The sequence below is a fragment of the Macaca nemestrina genome (genome assembly GCF_043159975.1).
Source record: "Macaca nemestrina isolate mMacNem1 chromosome 11 unlocalized genomic scaffold, mMacNem.hap1 SUPER_11_unloc_1, whole genome shotgun sequence".
Classification (NCBI taxonomy): domain Eukaryota; kingdom Metazoa; phylum Chordata; class Mammalia; order Primates; family Cercopithecidae; genus Macaca; species Macaca nemestrina.
The window spans coordinates 544,675-564,522 of NW_027257572.1; the positions used below are offsets into that span (position 1 = coordinate 544,675).

Consider the following 19,848-nt stretch of genomic DNA (forward strand, 5'->3'; position numbering starts at 1 on the left):
TGCCGCCAACCGGGCAGCGTCTCCTCCCTGCCACTCTCTTTCTCCCCTCTACCCTCTGGGGAATCTGTCCACATGTGTGAATTGCAGGTAAAGGCCTGGCCTGCCTTGCATATGCCAGCAGATCTGGGGTGGGCCAGCATCTGCAGGAAGGGGCCTGCATGCAGCTTCCCAGGGAAGGCGACGGGCCAGTGAGATTAAGGAGGGTCAGAGGTGCATAGGCAGCTGCTTCAGGGGCAAGAGGGTCTCCTGGGAAGTCGGCCAAGAGGCCCTGCGTTAGGGCCCACTGAGGACCCAAGACAGCCAGGCATGAGAGCTCCTGGTTTACACTCCCTACCTGTGCAGGCGGGCATCAGGCTCAGCGTGTTTGGACTGGCACAACAGGCTCTTTGGCCCAGGGCCTCCCCTTCGACCTGCTCCTGGGGCCCGTAGAGATTTCCATGTTTTTTGCTCATAGGACTACCTTTCCACCCTGCTCCCCGGTTCAGACACTGCCTGTGGGGAGGGCTGCTCCACGCAAAACACAACACATTCCCATGAAGGCCAGGGAGGCCTCCAGGGACCTGATAGCTTCAGTGATGGCCAAAGACACTGAAAACTAAGGACAGACTGCTCTCCACACACCCCCCCATCTGTGCTAAGACAGCTAGGGGTGGGGAATGAGGCATAAGAAAAATCAGGGAACCCTGGACAAAGGGTGACAACATAGTCCCCGTGGGCGATGCAACTGACCAGGCCACTCCCTTATGGAAGAGCCAGGTCTTAACAAAGGGCAGCCTTACCTGGGAGGTGGTGAGGGGCTGGTCCCGCCTGGGCTGGAGGAGAGTGGCGGGGGCACACTGCCTTCAGTGGGCAGGAACCACGACAGGTACCTGTCCACCAGGATGAAATAGGCACAGTCTGAAGTACGGACGTGGAGGGACACAGGGAGTGGCTGGAAAACCAAGCTAGTTGTTAGCATGGGCTCCGGATGCTGCCTGGCCAACAAGTGCAGGGAAGCCCTGGGCCATGGTCCCACCTCTCCCAGCTAAAGGCATCCCTTCCCTACCTTTTGAGTGATGAGGCTCAGGGCAAAGAAGAATATGTAATACTCGAACGGATCTGAGGGCAGCGTCAGGGGCAAACAAGCAGGGTTGATGAGCAACCCCCACAGTGTCAAGTGCTGGGCCACCCACAGCCTCCCTACCTCAGGGCCACCAAAGGATACTCAGGGCCAGGTTCAGGCCAAGGCCCCCAGTAGGGGTGAACTGGACCTTGTTGTGGTACAGGGGACTGTCAGGGAGGATGCACTCCTGGATGGACGCCTTCACAGGACCCTGCAGAGAGAGGCAGTGAGGCTTGTGGGCAGGTGCTGGTGCGCAGTGCCCGATACGCAGTGCCCCACATGCACAGCAGCACTTTGGGAAGGCCACTGGGGAAGAGACCCACACACAGAACCCATCTGTGGGGACAGTGCCCTGCCTCTCAGCAGTGCCTGAACAAGAGTCTTTGCTTAGAACTTCTCCTACCATCTCATAAAAAGCTACAGACAGCAAGGGTAGCAGCCATGCAATACCCATTTCCTTTGCCTCTCATACCCCGGGAACAAGTCACTCCTCAATTTGCCCTCAGAGGACTGGAGGAGATTGCCCATCACCACAGGGCTGTGCAAGGCCCACTGCCCCGAGCACCGCTCTCGCCACTGTGGTTTACTTACAGGCAGGTAGGAGACAGGAAAGTCAAACTTATAGTCTTCAGCTTGAAGCTTATAAACCAACTTCATCATTGGGCCACTGAACATGAAATTGAACAAACACACAAAAAAGCAAATGAGCTGCAAATTATCCTGCTTTGACTGCTTCTCAATTGTAAAAAATTCAGAGAGTGGTTTAAAGGTGGCATCACCATGAGGAATCACCCAGCCTCTCTCCAGCGACGAATCTACCTACCCAGGGTCAAGAAATTCCATCACGATGCCGTACTCCACAGGATTCACACGCCCTTGTAAGCAGCGGAGGTTCCAGCCAATGAGGACACCATCTAGGCTGCCAAAAATGCTCTCTACCAGCCATGGGAAGATGGTGTGCAGCTCCTGAAACAATGTGTGGTGAGGCTGCGGGCAGGACCAGCACCCACTCCTGCCACAGCTCTAGTCCTGCACTACCTGCTGCCTAGCTCCCCCTGAGGAGGCCACTCCCTGGCTGAGACCTATGGGATCAGTCCTGCACCCAAAGGAATCCTGGTGCCAACAACAAGAGCAGCTTTGGGTTCTTCCAGTGGGGTACGTGGCATACCAAGCAGCGCCGCTTTAGACTTGGGCCAGTTAAGTAAGTCAGCCTCCCATCAAAACACATTTTGTGTGTGTGATACAAGACTAAATTAAGACAAAAACAAAAAATGAACAGAAACAATGAAGAAAATTAAAAATAAAATAAAATAAATAAATAAAATACATATGTTTTGAGACAAGGTCTCACTCTGTTGCCCTGGCTGGAGTGCAGTGATGCAATCATGGCTCACTGCAGCCTTGACTTCCTGGGCTCCAGCAATCCTCCCACCTCAGTGTCCTGAGTAGGCACACACCACCACACTCAGCTAATTTTTAAATTTCTTGTAGAGATAGGTTCTCAGTATGTTCCTAGACTGGTTTTGAGCTCCTGGGCTTAAGTGATCCTCCCACCTCGGCCTACCAAAGTGTTGAGATTACAGGCATGAGTCACCACCCCAAAAGATTCTTTAGAAAGTGTTGGAAACTTCTGACTTGAAGGACGCTCTATCAGAAAGGAAAGCAACATCCTTCTCAGAGTGAAGCCCCTAAAACCAAACTGACCACCTATTGCCATTTGGTACGAACTCCTTGCCTAGGCCGGCTTCCCGGGCTTGACAATTCCAGGTGTGATTTAAATACATATTTTTGCATTTACATCAGGGTTTCTCAACCTTGGTGCTATTGACATTTTGGGCTAGATACTTCTTTGCCGCAGGGAGCTGTCCTGTGCTTTGCAGGATGTTTCCAGCAACCCTGGCCTCTACTTCCTAGATGCCAGTAGCACACACTCCCCATCTACCTCCAGATGTGACAACCAAAAATGTCTCTGACATTGCCAAGTGTCCCCTGAGGGACAGAGCACCTGTGGCTGAGAACCCCTGATCTATAAGTTCACATGTTTAAATGCGTCTATAACATAATGGTCATGATAAGGGCCAGCACTGTGTGCCAGGCAGTGCTTGGGGTTGGGGCAGGGAGGGAAACTAGGAATTATAATAAAGTTCTTCAAGGAATGTATAAGACATGCTCCAAAGAGAGACATGAGCAGAGCTGTACCTTTGCTGGAAAATCCTCAATGACTTTAACCAAGTCTTGGCATTGCTGTGCAAAGGGCTTATTTATAGAGTCAGCTTTCAGGCTAGCCTAGGAGATAGAACAAAGCAAAAAAATCACGAGGACATTCACTCTGCAGCTTTTCGTGATACTCTAGCTTGAGTCAAATGGAAATCCAAGCAATAGGTTGAGTCAGACACATAATCACTGGCCTGCTTCCCCAGCCTCTCATGTGCATCAGTGGCCCAAAGAGTCCTACTAGGAGAGGCCACAGTTCGATGCTCTCTGGACCCGGAACTGTCGGGCTTGTTTCCCAGTGCCCCTCAGAGGGCTGCACATGGTCAGAACAGGACTGCCTTCTGCCAATCCTTAAGCAGGGCTGGCCCCAGAGCCAGCCCCAGAGCCAGAAGAGGATCTTGATTGTGTAAGGGCACCCCTTACAAACCAGAGTACCACTGAGTTTGTACACATCAACTGGAAATTTCCAACCTGATGGACCACCATGACGACACCATTGTGATCACCAATAAGAACGCCCAGTAACATTAGGGATATGGCAGAAGCTCTCTTAAATGAGCTGTTCTTTATTCAGTAGACAGTAAATCCACTAAACTAATTATCTTAAAACACAGGGCAGACAAAAATTATAGATGGCTTCAGCCAAGTAGACACTAATCATGAAGGCAATGGAGAGACCAGAAAAGACTCAGGACAAGGACTAATGAAATCTACCTAGTCATGGGATGTGAGGAAAGCACCCTGACTACAAGGAGAAAAAGGGCATCTGTGCAAATAGATTAAGATCAGGAGAAACGGCTAGAATTTCAACCTAGAGAGCTCTGCCAAAGGACATCTAAGGCCTTGTCTACCTCCAAACGAGGGTGGATTTCACAGCACTTGAGAGAGACCTGAGCCATGGGCCAGACCTGCTGACTCTAGTGGGGTGCACTGAGGAAGAACGTCCTTCCACATAAATGTTTACAAAAACACCTCCGAAGAACTAAAATTAGGAACTTTCATCGCCAATACTTGCCTCATACCTAACTTCTCACTTCTCAGTATCATTTTTTTTTCTGTTCTTTTTCAGTCTACCATGTTGCCCACGCTGGTCTCAAACTCTTGGGCTCAAGTAATCTTCCTGCATCAGTCTCCTCAGTAGCTGGAACTCCAGGCATGAGCTACTGTAACCAGTTCTCAGCATCATGTTTAATACTTAAAGTGCAACCTAGCAGCCCCCAGCACAACAGTGTCTCCATTTTTCACTGCTGACTGTTATGACTGATTATTAGAATGCTTCGTATCTATTTAAGAATTTACAGGTCATGAACATTCTGATATGCATCCTTCTCACTTGCTCCTCCTCCTCCTCATACCCTTGGGAAGTAGAGAAAATAGAATTTGAATGAACTTGTCTTGTATGAGAAAACCCAGAGCACAGAGGGTGCGTAACCCCAAGGTCCTGTAGTAATAAGGAGGCACAGTCAAGCTTAAGGAGTCTGGCATTGTTTCCATCACATGCCCCTAAAAAACAACCACTACAGAGTTCTTCAAGTCAGTGGGAAGAACACTCAAGTCCCACAGCTATAGAACGATGGCCACACTGACACTCATGTAAGCAGTTGATACTTACCAGTAGAAAGCTGGGCTGCTGGAGGTGAGGGAACGCCATAGCAGCCTCCAGTGGAGAGTTGAAAACGGGCTTCTTAGCAAGCCACTGTGGAAAAACAAGGACAAAAATCTCAACATCTGCAACACAGCAGAATCTTTTTATATTAGTTTTTGAGAGACAGGGTCTCATTCTGTTGCCCAGGCTAGAATGCGGCAGCACAATCATAGCTGACTGCAACCTCAAACTCGCGGGTTCAAGCAATCCTCCCACCTCAGGCTTCTGAGTACAGGCACATGCCACTATGCCCGGCTAATTTTCTTCTTTTCTCTTTTTAGAGACAGGGTCTCACTATGTTGCCCAGCTAGTTTGTCAGGCTATGATGCCCAGGATCCTGGCCTCCACTGATCCTCCTGCTTTGGCCTCCTAAGTGTTGGGGTTACAGGTGTGAGTCACTGCACCTGGCCCTAATAAAATATTACATAGTTTCACAATGCCCAGGAGAATATCTGTGTAACGCAACACACATTACATTACCAATTCTCATGTCTTATTTACTGATTAGAGACAGGGTCTTGCTTGGTCACTCAGGCTGCAGTACAGTGGTGTGATCATAGCTCATTGCAACCTCAAATTCCTGAGCTCAAGTAATCCTCCTGCGTCAGCTTCCCAACTAGCAGGGACTGCAGGCAAACATCACCAAGCCCAGCTAATTTTTGTACTTTTTGTAAAGATGGGGGTTTCATCATGTTGCTCAGACTGCTCTTGAACTCCCAGACTCAAGTGATCTATCCACCTCAGCCTCCCAAAGCGCTGGGATTACAGGTGTGAGCCACCACGCCCGGCCAGCAATTCCCATCTTTTATGGAAACGCTGTTCTCAGCTGGGTGCAGTGGCTCCTGCCTGTAATCCTAGTACTTTGGGAGGCTGAGGCGGGAGGATCACCTGAGGTCAGGAGTTCAAGACCAGCCTGCCCAGCATGGTGAAACCCTGTCTCTACGAAAATACAAAAATTAGCCAGGCATGATGGCAGGTGCCTATAATCCCAGCTATTCAGGAGGCTGAGACCAGAGAATCACTTGAACCCGAGAGAAGGTGGTTGCAGTGAGCTGAGATCACACCACTGCATTCCAGCCTGGGAGGCTGAGCAAGACTCCGTCTCAAAAAAAAAAAGAAACACTGTTCTGCAGCCCACGGTGGCCAGCTTCAGAGCCAAGTTGTGGTGCTGAATTCTTGGTAATGCTCGTACAGCATTTGTCATATACCAGGACTCACTCTAAGTGCTCTCTCTATATCTCCTCATTTAATCCTCAGTGGTAAGCAAAATTCTAAAGATAGCAGCCCAAGATTCCTGACCCGTTTGTTCAATCAAATACTCATCTAGGTGCTGCTGTGACGGCATTTTGCACATACAATTAGAGTCTTAAGTTAGTGGACCTGAAGTTACAGAGTAGTCCCCAGCTGACAGCCAGCAAGGAAACAAAGACCCTAGTTCTACAACTCCAAAGAACTGGATTCTACCAGCAACCCAAATAAACCTGGAAGCAGCTTCTTCCCTAGAGTTTCCAGGTAAGAGCAAAGCTGCCAACACCTTGACTTTAGTCTTGTAATGCACAGCTGAGCCTGCCTGGACTTCTGCATACATAACTATGAGATAATAACGGGTGCTGGTTTAAGCTGCTAAGTTCGTCATACAAGAACAGAAAAACCATCCTCACAACAACCCTATGGGTACAGATGTACTATGACTGCAGGTCAGTACAGATGATGAAGGAGAGGCAGATATGGGATAACTCACTTACCCCCACCCAGCTACTAAGTGGCAGAACCAAGATTCCAATACAAAGACCGCCTCACAAAACTCTGAGACAGGGGCAAATCCCCTCCATATTACCTGTGCGCTATGCAATGAATGGAGGCTAAGAGCAAGCTCTGCCAAGGGAGCCTTTGAATAAACCATCAGAAAACTAGGATCAAAGGCTGGGCACCGTGGCTCATGCCTGTAATCCCAGCACTTTGGGAGGCCACGGTGGGCACATTACTTGAGGCCAGGAGCTCGAGACAAGTCTGGCCAACATGGCAAAACCCCATCTCTACTAAAAATACAAAAATTAGCCAGGTGTGGTGGTGGGCACCTGTAGTCCCAGCAACTCGGGAGGCTAAGGCATGAGAAATGCTTGAGACCAGGAGGCGGAGGTTGCAGTGAGCCAAGATCGCATCACTGCACCCTAGCCGGGGTGACAGAGGGAAACTCTGTCTCAAAAAATGAAAAAAAAAAGAAAGAAAACTAAGACCAGCTTTCCAAATTCCCACCTCTCAGCCCACTGAGGTCAGAAATGAAAAATGCTCAGATCTAGACTTCACAGACAGGAAGTCTGCCAAGTCCCACTTGGCTAGTTACAGTTTTCCTGGCCTAGCTCTGCCCACTGCACAAGTAAAGGCACTGGGGTGGCACCTGGCAGTCTGTGGAGGAAAAAAGGCTGGGTGTAAAGAGGCCATGTAGGCAGTTGCAGAGTGAGAGGAGACAGGAATCTCTGCCTTTGTGCCACTTGGCAATAGGAATATCTCCCAAGATTTTTCAATTTTTTTTTTTTTTTTTTTTGAGACAGAGTCTCACTCTGTCGCCCAGGCTGTAGTCCAGTGGCCTGATCTCAGCTCACTGCAAGCTCCGCCTCCCGGGTTCTCCCCATTCTCCTGCTTCAGCCTCCTGAGTAGTTGGGACTGCAGGTCCCCGCCACTACGCCCAGCTAATTTTTTTGTATTTTTAGTAGAGACTGGGTTTCACCGTGTTAGCCAGGATGGTCTCAATCTCCTGACCTCATGACCTGCCCGCCTCGGTCTCCCAAAGTGGTGGGATTACAGGCGTCAGCCACTGCGCCAGCCTTTATTTTATTTTATTTTATTTTTTTGACAGTCTCACTCCATCATCTCACTGCAACCTCCACCTCCAAAGTTCAAAAGGTTCTAGTGCTTCAGCCTCCCGAGTAGCTGGGATTACAGGAGCCTGCCACCAAGGTTGGCTAATTTTTCTATTTTTAGTAGAGGCGTGTTTCCCTATGGTGGCCAGGTTGATCTCAAATTCCTGACCTCAAGTGATCCACTGCCTCAGCCTCCCAAAGTGCAGGCTTTTTCAATTCTTTTTTGAGATGGAGTCTCGCTCCGTGGCCAAGCTGGAGTCCCCTGGCGTGATCTCGGCTCACTGCAACCTCCAACTCCCTGGTTCAAGCAATTCTCCTGTCTCAGCCTCGAGAGTAGTTGGGATTACAGGCACATGCCATCACACCCAGTTAATTTTTGCATTTTTAGTCAAGACGGGGTTTCACTATGTTGGCCAGACTGGTCTCGAACTCCTGACCTCGTGATCCACCCGCCTTGGCCTCCCAAAGTGCTGGGATTACAGACGTGAGCCACCGTGCCCCGCCGCTTTTTTTCTTTTCTTTTTTTTGTTTTTTTGACACGGAGTCTCCCTCTGCGCTCTGTCACCCAGGCTGGAGTGCAGTGGCGCGATCTCAGCTCACTGCAACCTCCGCCTCTCGGGTTCAAGCAATTCTCTGCCTCAGCCACCCAAGTAGCTGGGATTACAGGCGCCCACTACCACGCCCGGCTAATTTTTGTATTTTTTAGTAGAGACGAGGGTTCACCAACTTGGCCAGGCTGGTCTTGAACTTCTGACCTCGTGATCCACCCGCGTCGGTCTCCCAAAGTGCTGGGATTACAGGTGTGAGCCACCGAGCCCGGCCCCAATTCTTAACCTAGCTATCAATTGCAGTGTTAAAGAAAAACGCCTCGGCCCTAAGGCACTTGATCAAGAAAACACTGCACTACTGCAAAATGATCAAAGCAGCTGTGGACTGTTGGATAAGCGCGGAGCTCTAGCGGATGATGAAGTGGAGAGCATCTCTGCTCAGAAGAAGCTTTCATGGGCAGCGACTGAAAGAATGAGGCCCAGAAGAATTTCTAGGAAATTTCCAAGAGAGGATATTCCAACCCGGGAATTCCCAAGAAGTGTCTCCCACACCCCTGTTCTCTGACCCTGCCATAGCCACCCTCCCCCGTCACAGGTCTCTGCCTGCCATGCATCTAGCGTCCGCTTCATCGCGCCTCTCCAACACCTATTTTCTCCAGGAGCTGCTTCGGACCCCATCTTTTTTGTTTTGTTTTCCTGAGAACGACAACCCTTGGGCAATGCCAATCATTCCAAGCAAATTCTGTCAGGCCAAGATCTCCCTCAGCAGCACGCGCCCACCTGTTCCCAACTCTCCCGCCAACTGGGCTTCGGGACCCTCCGAAACTAAGGCTGGGAGAAGTCGAGCACACATGGGAAGGATCGAGCTGGGACCCACACCTGGCTGTTCCTCCCACACCACCTGTTAAACCCAAGGCTCAACTTCAACACAAAGCTCTCCTTCCCTCAATTCCTTCAAGGAAAGTTAACTTTCAACGAACACCTACTGGACTAGGACAGAGTGCAGGAGCCGCGAGGGAAGGTGACACAAAGGCATGGCCCGGGGGGTGGCAGGAAGACTCAGCCGGGGCTCTCCACTCCCCAGCCTGCCCGGCCTGGGCAAAGCCGCCAGGCCGGCCAGAGTCCTGGGGCTCGCGGAGGAACGGACATGGCCTCCGCAGCGGCTCGGGGAAGGCCCCAGGGCGCCGGACTGTCTCACGCGCGCGTCCCGCCCCACTCACCTGTGGGACCCATAGCGTCGCCCGCCTCAGAGGTAGAAGCCGCCATTCCGCCACGGCGCCGAAACTTCGTCATCAAGCTGCGCGCAGAGCCACGCCCCGCGGCCGGGCGGGAAAAGTGTCTCTACCTCTCTGGGCCGTTACCTCACACGGCGCGTGCGCAAAGCGAAGGCCTGCCGGGCGAGGACGGGAAGTGGGGAGGCAGGAGTGCGGGGGGAGGGGGTGGTCCGCAGCTGAATGCGCCTGCGTTGTGGTGGCCTCCGGCGCCTCGAGGTAGGGCTCACGCAATTTCTCCCCCGCAAGGAATGCGCGTGCGCGTAAACAGGTCGTTGATTAGTGCCCCCCCCCGAAGAGCGACCCCTAGCGGTGCACCGGCGCGGACCAGAAAATTGCACACTTTCTTGTAAGAGGCATTTACTGAGCGCCCAATATATGCCTAGCACTGGGCCGGGTGCTGCCACCTAAGCGAGCACGATCAATGCAGTCTATCAGGGAGGCCCTGACCGCCAAGCAGCGGGCCCCTGCAGTCCGCCATGCCACCCCCGGCCCCTAGCGCGCCGCTCAGCACACTTGGAGCGCCCAGTAACTGTTAGATTCCAATGACGCCGCAGAGGCGGCCCCGTCCCCGGCCCGCCCTCCCGCCGCTCCCGCCGCTCCCGCCGCTCCCGCCGGGGTCGCCTGGGAGGCAGGACGCTGGCGCTGCAGGGAGAGCGCGGTGGGCGGAGCCGCTAGGGGGCGCGGCGGGGGCGCACCTTTTCTCGGGCCGCGCGGATGGCGGCGCCGGGCGCAGGGCCTGGGCCGGGGTCCGGGGCGCCCGCGGGGTTGGAGGCGGCCCGGCAGAAGCTGGTGCTGCGGCGGAAGAAGGTGCTGAGCACCGAGGAGATGGAGCTGTACGAGCTGGCGCAGGCGGCGGGCGGCGCCATTGACCCCGACGTGTTCAAGTGAGCGGGGCGGGAGGGGGCCGCATCCTCGCCAGACACCCCGACCTCTGCTCTCCGGGTCCCCCGGTCCCACTGGTCGGGAGGAGCCCCCCGCGCCCCTGTCCCCGTCCTTGTCGGGTCTTCAGGGAGGTGGCCGCGCCAGGCGGAGAGGGCTCACCGGCCCCGCGTCTGTCCCCGCCAGGATCCTGGTGGACCTGCTGAAGCTGAACGTGGCCCCCCTCGCCGTCTTCCAGATGCTCAAGTCCATGTGTGCCGGGCAGAGGCTAGCGAGCGAGCCCCAGGACCCTGCGGCCGTGTCTCTGCCCACGTCGACAGTGCCCGAGACCCGAGGTCAGACCTGGGCCCGCTGTCCCTGCCCCAGTGGCGGGGGTGGCGGGCGGGGAGGGGGCAGGCGCGGCACAGCGGCGGCGTGGCCCTGAGTGGCCAGGCCTGTCTGTCGGTCTCGGCCCAGCACCTGCAGGGCCCATCCGTGGGCTCTGCTCCCGGGCTTCGCTACCAGCCTTAGGAGGCACGTCCAGGTCAGGTGGACGCAGAGTGCGTGCCCCAGGGTGGTCCAGGCTGGGTAGGGCTCCTCTGCTTAGCTCCTCCCCACCTCTTCACTCAGGCCTTCATCTTACAAAGTCCAGAATCAAGAAGGTTTGGGGCTGGGCGCCGTGGCTCACACCCATAATCCCAGCACTTTGGGACGCCACAGCGGGAGGATCGTTTGAGGCCATGAGTTTGAGACCAGTCTGGGTGACAGGGTGAGATCCTGTCTCTAAATATGTTTTTCAAAAGACAGTGTCGATCCCTGTCCTGTGGTGTACAGCGTCCGGGGCAGTGCCCAGGGAGCGGGGCAGGCGGAGGTCTTCCTGCCTGCACCCCACCTAGGCCCCGTTCCTGCGCAGGGGCTTGGCCAGCCCTGGCCAGCTTCCCTCTGATGATTGCAGGAAGGGAGTCAGAGGCAGAACTCCCAGGATGCAGAGGCCTGCGGGGTCTGAAGGGCCTCCTCCCTCTCCAGTGTGGTGACTGGGCTGAGCAGATGCTGGGGCTGAGAGTGTCATGGTGGAGCCTCCGTCCCTGCTCATCCTCCCCGCATGTTGCTTCTGCTCCTGATGGCTCTCTCTGAAACGCAGCACAGCATCCCAGGCCAATGGAAGAAGGCCCAGAGCTGGCTCCCTGCCTGGAAGCGCCAGGATACCCGCGCAGGCATCCTGAGAAGGCGTGGGGAGCAGGCTGCCTTCATGGGGGGAGCGCCAGGGCCTGGGCACCCACGCCCCCTGACCCAAGAGGGCCCGGGCACCTGTGTGCTGGCCTTTTCACTGACCCTCGCTCTGTCTGCTCTCTTTGTGTCTCTCTCTGACCTCCAGAGGCCTCCTTTCTCTCTGCCAGGAACAGTAGCCCCCCAGCAAGTTCCTCCTTTTTCTCCAGCCCGCAGCCTTCGGCCTCTCCCGTTCTGCTCCACAGCCTGGCTGCTGCACACTCGCCTCTCTCTCCAGGCCCCCCGGGTTCCCTCCGCTTCTCTTGCTGCCTGTTCTCTCCTTTTGCAGGTTGCGTTTATTGGCTTATCTCTGGGGGTTGGTGCTCTCCCTTGTTTCCATTTAAACTGCCTGGCCCCAGGAGGCCCAAGCAGCTTTGAGCTGCAAGGGCAGGACCATGCAGGCCACCGCTGCCCTGCCACTTAGCAACAGGGCAGGATTTCTGATTCGGTTTGTTAGAGACATGGTATGACAGTCTCTAGACCCCACAGTCGGGCTGGCATCCGGGGACAGGACCAACACCCCCACACTCCAGAGGCGAACTGTGGTGAGTGTAAAGAGCCCTGCTCCAGGGGAGGACAGCTGGCCAGGGTGCGGTGTGCTGTGCTGGAGAGCACAGCCACGACTACTGTGCTTGTCACCTCGGCCTCTTAGAAGTTGCCCCCTACCCGGACAGGAAGTCTGGAGGCTGAAACAGAGAGTCCCACCTTCCCCGAGTCTCCTGGGATGCCATCTCACACGGATGCCATGTGCTGGTCCCATGGCCACACTCCAGCACTCAGCCCCTTTGCCCGCCTCACTCCTGAGTTGGGGCCACTTTCCAGGTGTCACCAGGTGTGATCAGGGGCCCAGAGCCAGGGGCCTGTGAGAGCCCAGGGGTCTTTGGTCACACCTCCTGCATGTGCCTCCCGACAGCGCCCACCTCACTGCCACCCAGAGCTCAGGCCCAAGGGAGGGTGGAGGGGGCTGAGGGACAGGCCTGGAGTAGGGGTGTAGGGACTGCAGGCTGAGATGAGCAATTGAGGGGCAGGTTTCCAGCAGAAGGGAAACTGGGAACAGAGTCCTTGTCACTCCAGGGGATGTTGCTGCTCACTCAGGGGCCCTGGGTGCCAGGCCCAGCTCTCAGGGCAGAGGGCGTGGCGGGGAAGTGAGATGGTCACACTCAGTTCAGTGAGAGGCAGTGAGGAAAACTGCCAGCAAGACCAGCGTAGTGGCTTACACCTGTAATCCCAGCACTTTGGGAAGTCAAGGCAGGTAGATCCCTTAAGCTCAGGAGTTCAGGACCAGCCTGGGCAACATAACAATACCCCATCTCTACAAAAAATACAAAAACTAGCCAGGCAGGGCCGGGCGCAGTGGCTCACACTTGTAATCCCAGCACTTTGGGAGGCCGAGGTGGGCGGATCATGAGGTCAGGAGATTGAGACCATCATGGCTAACACGGTGAAACCCCGTCTCTACTAAAAATACAAAAAAAAAAAAAATTAGCTGGGCATGGTAGCGGGCGCCTGTAGTCCCAGCTACTCAGGAGACTGAGGCAGGAGAATGGTGTGAACCCGAGAGGCAGAGCTTGCAGTGAGCCATGATCACACCACTGCACTCCAGCCTGGGCGACAGAGCAAGACTCCTCAAAAAAAAAAAAAAAAAAAAAAAAAAACACTAGCCAGGCAGGCATGGTGGTGGTGCCCGTCTATAGTCCCAGCTACTTGGGAGGCTGACATGGGAGGATCGCCTGAGCCTGAGGGAGATGTTGCAGTGAGCTAAGAGCTTGTAACTGGACTCCAGCCTGGGCAACAGAGCAAGACCCTGTCTCAAAAAAAAAAAACAAAAAAAGAAAAGAAAAACCGCTAGCAATGGAGATGGGAGGAGGCTTCAGAGCCCAGAGAGCAGCAAGGGTTACACGGGGCGGAGCAGGAGGAGGCGGGGGGGGGGGGGGGGGGGGGTCAGCAGAGCTCCACAGGTGTGAGCTGTGGCAGTGGGAGGGGGTGGGTGAGGCAGAGTGCTGTGCAGATGCTGCTAGGCCCAGGGTGGGAGGAGGGAGGTTGGGGGCACAGTCAAGATGTACGTGGGGGTTGTGGCACTGGAAATGCAGGCATAGAGGGGCCGGGAGGATTGGGGGTGCCATGCGAGCGAGTGGGGGCTCCGAGAGAATTTACCCAAGGACAGGAGTGGCCTGGAGTGCTGGGCCCCTCGGGGTCTTTTGTTCCTCGAGGGCTCTATCCTGGAAGCATAGCCCAGGTCCGGTCCTATAGGCTGGGGGCAGAAAGCCAGGACATGAGGGCACGGAGGCCCCTGTGGGGATAGAGTGGAGCCTGAGGAGGGGGTGGAAGGGAATGGGGCCACACCAGGAGTGCTGAGTGAGAGGCAGAGGCCACAGATGGAATGCTGAAGCTCTCTGAGGCCCACATGTTACAGCATCTGACCAGCTCCGGCTGCCCTGGTAACGGCAGAATCAGGTGGAGGACATAAGGGGGTTGTCAGAGTGATCCGGCTGGGGGGCATGGAGGCCACGGATTTCCCACAGGACTCGGGTGTGGAGTTCTGCAGGCTGTGGGCCAGGCCCGCGCGAGCTTGCCTCTGAGCTGCAGCAGGCACCTTGGGTCCTCTGGATGCCTGTTCCCTAGCCATCCAGACCGCCTGGGGGAACCACCACCACCAGATTCACTCACACCCACAGGGCAGGGGAAACAGAAAACCCCAGAAGCACGGAAGGGTGATGCTTGTCTTGGTAAGAGTCTGGAGTCACTGAGGGAAAAATAAATTCAGTCAAGCATTCTATTGAAGTTTAGGGAAACTATACATTTTAAAAGCTGTCCAGAGCATGCACGTAAGATGACACTTTGGAGTGTGGAAGCCGTGAGTCTCACCTGAGCTGTGCTGCCTGATACAGGAACCTCAAGCCACACATGGCTGGTGTGGTCATTGCACTGCGTGTGTTATGCACAGCAGATGCCAAAGGACTGGTGCAAAAGGGAATGCAAAAAGCCCACCACACCTTGGGAGGCCGAGGCTGCTGGATCTCTTGAGCTCGGCAGTTCAGGACCAGCCAGGACAACACGGGGAGACCCAATCTCTACAAAAAATACAAAAATTAGCAGGGCGTGGTGGCGCACATCTGTAGTTCCAGCTGCTTGGGAGGCTGAGGCTGGAGGATAGCTTGAGCCTGGGAGGTTGAGGTTGCAGTGAGCTGTGACTGCACCACCGCACTCCAGCCTGGGTGAGAGAGTGAGACCCTGTCTCAAAAATAAACAAAAAGCCCCAGGTGAATGAGGCTGGGCATTGGTTCACACCTGTAATCCCAACACTTCGGGAGGCTGAGGCAGGAGCATCACTTGAAGCTCGGAGTTTGAAACCAGCCTGAGCAACGGCAAGACCCCACCCATCTCTACAAACAAGAAAAAGAACAAAGGTGAATGCAACATCTTATGAATAACTTATGCACTGATTACATATTGAAATAATACGTTGGATATTTTAGATTGATTACAGTATTTGAGCTAATTCTGCATTTTCTTTACTACTTATTTATTTTTGAGACAGAGTCTCTGTCACCTAGGCTGGAGTGCAGTGGCATACTCATAGCTCACCGCAGCCTCAACCTCCTGGGTTCAGGCAATCCTCCCACCTCCTCTTGAGTAGCTGGGACTACAGGTGCACACTGCCACACCTGGCTAATTTTTTGATTTTTTTGTAGAGATGGAGGTCTCACTGTGTTGGCCCAGCTGGTCTCTAGCTCCTGGCCTCAAAGTACCCATCTTGGCCTCCCAAAGTACTGGAATTACAGGCGTGAGCCACTGACCCCTGCTGAGCCAGGCTGGTTTTAACATTCAATGGTCATTGACTATCTTTGGGCTTAGGAGGGCCCTCCAGGGACCAGGCCTAGGGGCATCAGTCACCCCGTCCTCACACCCCAACCACAGGCACACTTGGTTCAATCCCACTGTCTAGCCCGTGTGACTTAGCGGCGCCTCCCGAGGGAGCAGGGCTAAGCCAAGCTGGTTTTCCCACTGCACGGCACTGCAGGCCACTCTATTCTGGGCCTTCTCATCCTTCATAAACTGAGGAGGCCTGAACAGGGCTCCCCACTAACCCCGAGAGCACGCAATTCCTGAAGATTTCCAGGATTTTCTTTTTTTTTTTTTTTTTTTTTTTTTTTTGAGACGGAATCTCGCTCTGTCGCCCAGGCTGGAGTGCAGTGGCGCGATCTCGGCTCACTGCAAGCTCCGCCTCCTGGGTTTACGCCATTCTCCTGCCTCAGCCTCCCGAGTAGTTGGGACTACAGGCGCCCGCCACCGCGCCCGGCTAATTTTTTGTATTTTTAGTAGAGACGGGGTTTCACCGTGGTCTCGATCTCCTGACCTTGTGATCCGCCCGCCTCGGCCTCCCAAAGTGCTGGGATTACAGGCGTGAGCCACCGCGCCTGGCCCCAGGATTTTCTTAATATCAATTATGGCTTAAAGTTATGTTGGTTTCACATTTACAGGGTTTGTCAACCCTGTCAGATTTAAAGATAAGTATTATTAGCCAGGTGTGGCCCCATGCTTGTCGTCCCAGCTACTTCGCATGAGTTTGGGGCAGCAATGAACTGTGATTGCATCACTGCACTCTAGCCCGGGTGACAGAGCAAGACTCAGTCTCTAAACCCCTCTCCGCCACCACTTAAAAAAAAAAAACAAACAAAAAAAACATCATTTGCTCTTTTCTGCTTCCCCCTCATCCTTGTTTCCAGAACGGACCGGGTCATTACTGAGGGGAGGAGAGGAAACTCAGATGGCGGCAAACTGAAGGGAAGGCGGCTCTGAGTCAGGCCCAGGTCTGCAGCCTGCTATGCCGCTGGCTGTGGGGAGCTAGGCATTAGTAACCTCGAGAGCACATGGGCGCCTAAGCACCCAGGTTAGGCCGCGGCTATAGAAGATCTGCCTCTGTCTGGCCTGGCCTGCGGAGGGACTGTGGCCTCAGGAGGATGCTGGCCCAGTGGGAGCTGCTGCAGGGTGGCGGGTCCTGTCTGCTCATGGAAGACAGAATCCTCACCCCTTGACCAGTCAGTGGAGACTAGAATAATGGCAGTTTGTACCACAAGAGACGCGTGGTGGCTGTTCTCTGCTTTGTGCCGTTTTCACGAGTCACTGCTGGGCTGAGGTGGCCAAACGTCACCCACCATGTGTTCTTGACTGCGCTCCTCCTTGACTCAGGGCAACCCCGACTCCATCTTTGTTGAGTCAAGTGTGCCAAGCTGTTCCAAGCATGACACTGCTATAACCCTCACCACCACCAGGCAAGAATGAGCAAAGATCTCATTCTCTGAGGAAGAACTGCCCAGAAACTTCATAAGGAGGGCTGTCCTATCCCTGCAGGGCATGGGGAGAATTTTGTGGTATTAGCATCGGAAGGGAGCTAGAGGTACCTCTGGAAGAGCCAGGGTCCTCGGCATCTCAGACACAGGAGTCTGCTTGTTCAAGGTGACAGATGGTGAAACAGAAATGACCTAATGGATCCCTAAACACCCAGTTACATCTTTTCTCCAGGAATGCAGTTTCCCATTGCAGGTTATTTGACTACACTTGCTAAGAGGCCAGGGAAGGACCAGGATTGAGGCTGGGCGTTCTGTTGGCTGAACCCTTGTCTGGAGTCACCCTAAAGTGGTGGCAGGGCAGTTCCTGCAAGGGACTGCCCCAAACCTTTCCAGGATAAGAGCCAGTTGGGATTCCAAAGGAAGAAACAATGCCAGAGTGGTCAGTCCAAAGCATTTGTTAGGGAACTTACATAGAGAGGGGGCTGCAGTGTGCCCTCATGAGGGGCAGCCAGGAAAGAGGTTGTGCCTGGGTACACCGCACTGAGGGGGTGGGGTGTGGAGTTTCTATGACAGTGCAAGGAATTTGGCTGGGGTGGGACCGGTTTCCACATGCTTAGCAACATATCAGATCTTTCAGTGTTCCAGGTAACAACCTAAACCTGTGTCAGTGTCTGAGACGATGCAAGCCCCAGCCAGGGTTCCAGCCTGCAGGGGGAACATGTAGCTGACTAGGTCAGAGTGGTCAAGGCACTCCCTCAGTCAGGACAAAGGAAACGCTGGGGGGGACGAAATGGGGGACCCAACACTGAGGCAGGGGACACATGCCCTGTTTAGAGCCCATGGGGCAGACCCTGCCAGGCCAGAGCAGGGGAAAGCCCTGGCCAAGGCACTCTGCACGGCGAGCCTGCCGCCTGGGTAAATTTGTACCTTGCAGGGTCCTCAGTCAGTCTTGCTGATGCTGTCAACACCCTGAGCCCAGGGAAATCCATCCCATTAAAATAAAGCTCTGGCCCAAGTGTGGTTGCAGATCTTTCTTGGCTATCTTAAAGTGTAAAGTAAGCAAATTACAAATCAAAGAATCTCTGAACCAGTGGTCTTCATCCGAGAAAGACACTGGTGGTCAGAAAGTCTCAAGCATTCAGACTGTGGCAGGAACCCTGTCATGGAATCTGGCAGCTAAACCCGAAAGCAAGAGGGTTGACCACTGTTTGCGGAACACTCGGGTAGGTAGGAAACAATGAAAGAGCTTCCAAAATAAAAATCAGAAACCCAATTCCAGGACCTGGTGACTGCAGTACTTCCTGCCCGTCACCATCTGGGGCAGCTCAGATGTACAGTCCAGCATGAATGCACCTTGAGGATGAGGCAGCGCGTCCATGCTGCTGCTGCCGCTGATGGCACCGTCAGGGCAGACTAGGTTTGCTGTCCAGGCCAGGTGTGCACCAGCCGCACCTACTTTTCCCTAAATGTTCCCTTGGCAGTGTGCTCCTTGCATGGCTTTGCTCCTGGGACACATCCTAAAGGGTCCCCTGCACACTGCCAAGGGCTTCTGGGGCATGACCTGTCTTTAGTGGTTCTGAGTCTCAGGACTGGGGCTGATGCAGAGCCTCTCGCTGAAGCAGCCTTGATGGAAATGTGTAGACACAAATGTTGCCCAAGGAGCACGAGTACCACAGGTGCTGCAGTTACGGGGCTCACCCATTCCTAATCATTGTGCTTTGTGTCTCCTCAGGGAGAAACAAAGGCAGCACTGCCCTCGGGGGAGCGTTGGCCCTGGCGGAACGCAGCAGCCGCGAAGGATCCAGCCAGAGGATGCCACGCCAGCCCAGCGCTACCAGACTGCCCAAGGGAGGCGGGCCTGGGAAGAGCCCTACGCGGGGCAGCACCTAGGATGGGGCAGAGACTTGTCACATCTTTGTTCCCAGCAAAGGCTACGTGTTATCTCCTTCAGTTGATAATAAACCTTTCTGAGATGCAGAGGGTCCAGGTCAGACGTTCTCTACTTTTTTTTTTTTTTTTTAATATTACGGCACAGACTTAGAATGAGTTTTCTGTGCCAGTCTTAATTGTGCCACAGCAAACTAACGGGATCCCTTCACCATGGGTCAACTTCCTGAACCTAATTTGAGTTCTAAGAAAAGGTATCTGGACTGCCAGGTCTTTTATAAACAGATGTCAACAAGCTTCACTTGAAGTGAAATGTGGGAGGTTTTTGTTTGTTTTCAAGAGACGGAGTCTCTGTTGCCCAGGCTGGAGTGCAGTGGTGTGATCTCAGCTCACTGCAAGCTCCGCCTCCCGGTTCACGCCTTTCTCCTGCCTCAGCCTCCTGAGTAACTGGGACTACAGGTGCCCGCCACCACGCCCGGCTAATTTTGTTGTATTTTTAGTAGAGACGGGGTTTCACCGTGTTAGCCAGGATGGTCTCGATCTCCCACCTCATGGGAGGTTTTCTACCAAGACAGCTGACAGTGCTGAGGGACAGGGTGGTTGTGTGTGTGCAGAGAGGGCGAATGCTGCCCTCCAGGTTAAGGAGGAGCACTGGGGTCAGCATGGATGTGTTGTGACCTTCTGTGGGTCATGAATGCTGTGCAGAACTTGGTTAATACCCTTTCCCCCTCTAAAATGTCCTGACCTTACACATTTGACCCACAGCTTTAGAGACTTCACGGACGAGCCCCATCCACAGACCTCCAACACTTCACTTCTAGTGTCTTCCTTTTAGCCAGCATGACCCATCAATAAAGAAGCCCGAAAACTCGCAAATTCAATTGAAAACCCTGACTCTGCTT

At 54.0% G+C, this 19,848-nt stretch overlaps 2 protein-coding genes across 8 annotated transcripts in view; one reads left to right on the forward strand and one right to left on the reverse strand.

The window, feature by feature from the left end:
- Window positions 1-9,912, reverse strand: part of LOC105466260 (sphingomyelin phosphodiesterase 4) — a 29,302-nt gene extending 19,390 nt beyond the window's left edge. For 2 of the 5 annotated variants that reach the window (XM_071089619.1, XM_071089618.1), the window contains exons 1-8: window positions 9,357-9,505; window positions 4,929-5,012; window positions 3,302-3,388; window positions 1,926-2,068; window positions 1,694-1,769; window positions 1,205-1,313; window positions 1,046-1,098; window positions 780-931 (exon numbers count right to left, since the gene is read on the reverse strand). In XM_071089619.1, coding sequence (XP_070945720.1) covers window positions 780-931; window positions 1,046-1,098; window positions 1,205-1,313; window positions 1,694-1,769; window positions 1,926-2,068; window positions 3,302-3,388; window positions 4,929-4,967 — 659 coding nt within the window. In that variant the 5' untranslated portion in view covers window positions 4,968-5,012; window positions 9,357-9,505. Of the gene's footprint in view, window positions 1-779; window positions 932-1,045; window positions 1,099-1,204; window positions 1,314-1,693; window positions 1,770-1,925; window positions 2,069-3,301; window positions 3,389-4,928; window positions 5,013-9,356; window positions 9,506-9,590 lie in introns of those variants that run through there. The other 3 variants (XM_071089616.1, XM_071089615.1, XM_071089617.1) reach the window with 3 other exon arrangements.
- A 291-nt stretch (window positions 9,913-10,203) lies between these two features.
- LOC105466252 (mitotic spindle organizing protein 2B) lies at window positions 10,204-19,050 on the forward strand. 3 transcript variants are annotated; one of them, XM_024788048.2, is made up of 4 exons: window positions 10,204-10,528; window positions 10,710-10,858; window positions 11,878-12,057; window positions 18,792-19,050. In XM_024788048.2, the coding sequence occupies exons 1-4, from the start codon at window positions 10,359-10,361 to the stop codon at window positions 18,947-18,949; spliced, it is 657 nt and encodes a 218-aa protein (XP_024643816.2). In that variant the 5' UTR covers window positions 10,204-10,358; the 3' UTR covers window positions 18,950-19,050. The 3 variants fall into 3 exon arrangements, with proteins under 3 accessions (XP_024643816.2, XP_070945723.1, XP_070945724.1); XM_071089622.1 differs by lacking the exon at window positions 11,878-12,057; XM_071089623.1 differs by lacking the exons at window positions 10,710-10,858; window positions 11,878-12,057.
- Window positions 19,051-19,848: the final 798 nt, after the last annotated feature.

What these genes read in the sequence shown, in the direction of transcription:
- LOC105466252 (XM_024788048.2), top strand. Translation starts at nt 10,359, where the DNA reads ATGGCGGCGCCGGGCGCAGGGCCTGGGCCGGGGTCCGGGGCGCCCGCG. An exon ending in ATTGACCCCGACGTGTTCAA is followed by an intron (nt 10,529 to 10,709) that starts GTGAGCGGGGCG and finishes TGTCCCCGCCAG; the next exon opens with GATCCTGGTGGACCTGCTGA. An exon ending in CCTGTTCTCTCCTTTTGCAG is followed by an intron (nt 12,058 to 18,791) that starts GTTGCGTTTATT and finishes GTGTCTCCTCAG; the next exon opens with GGAGAAACAAAGGCAGCACT.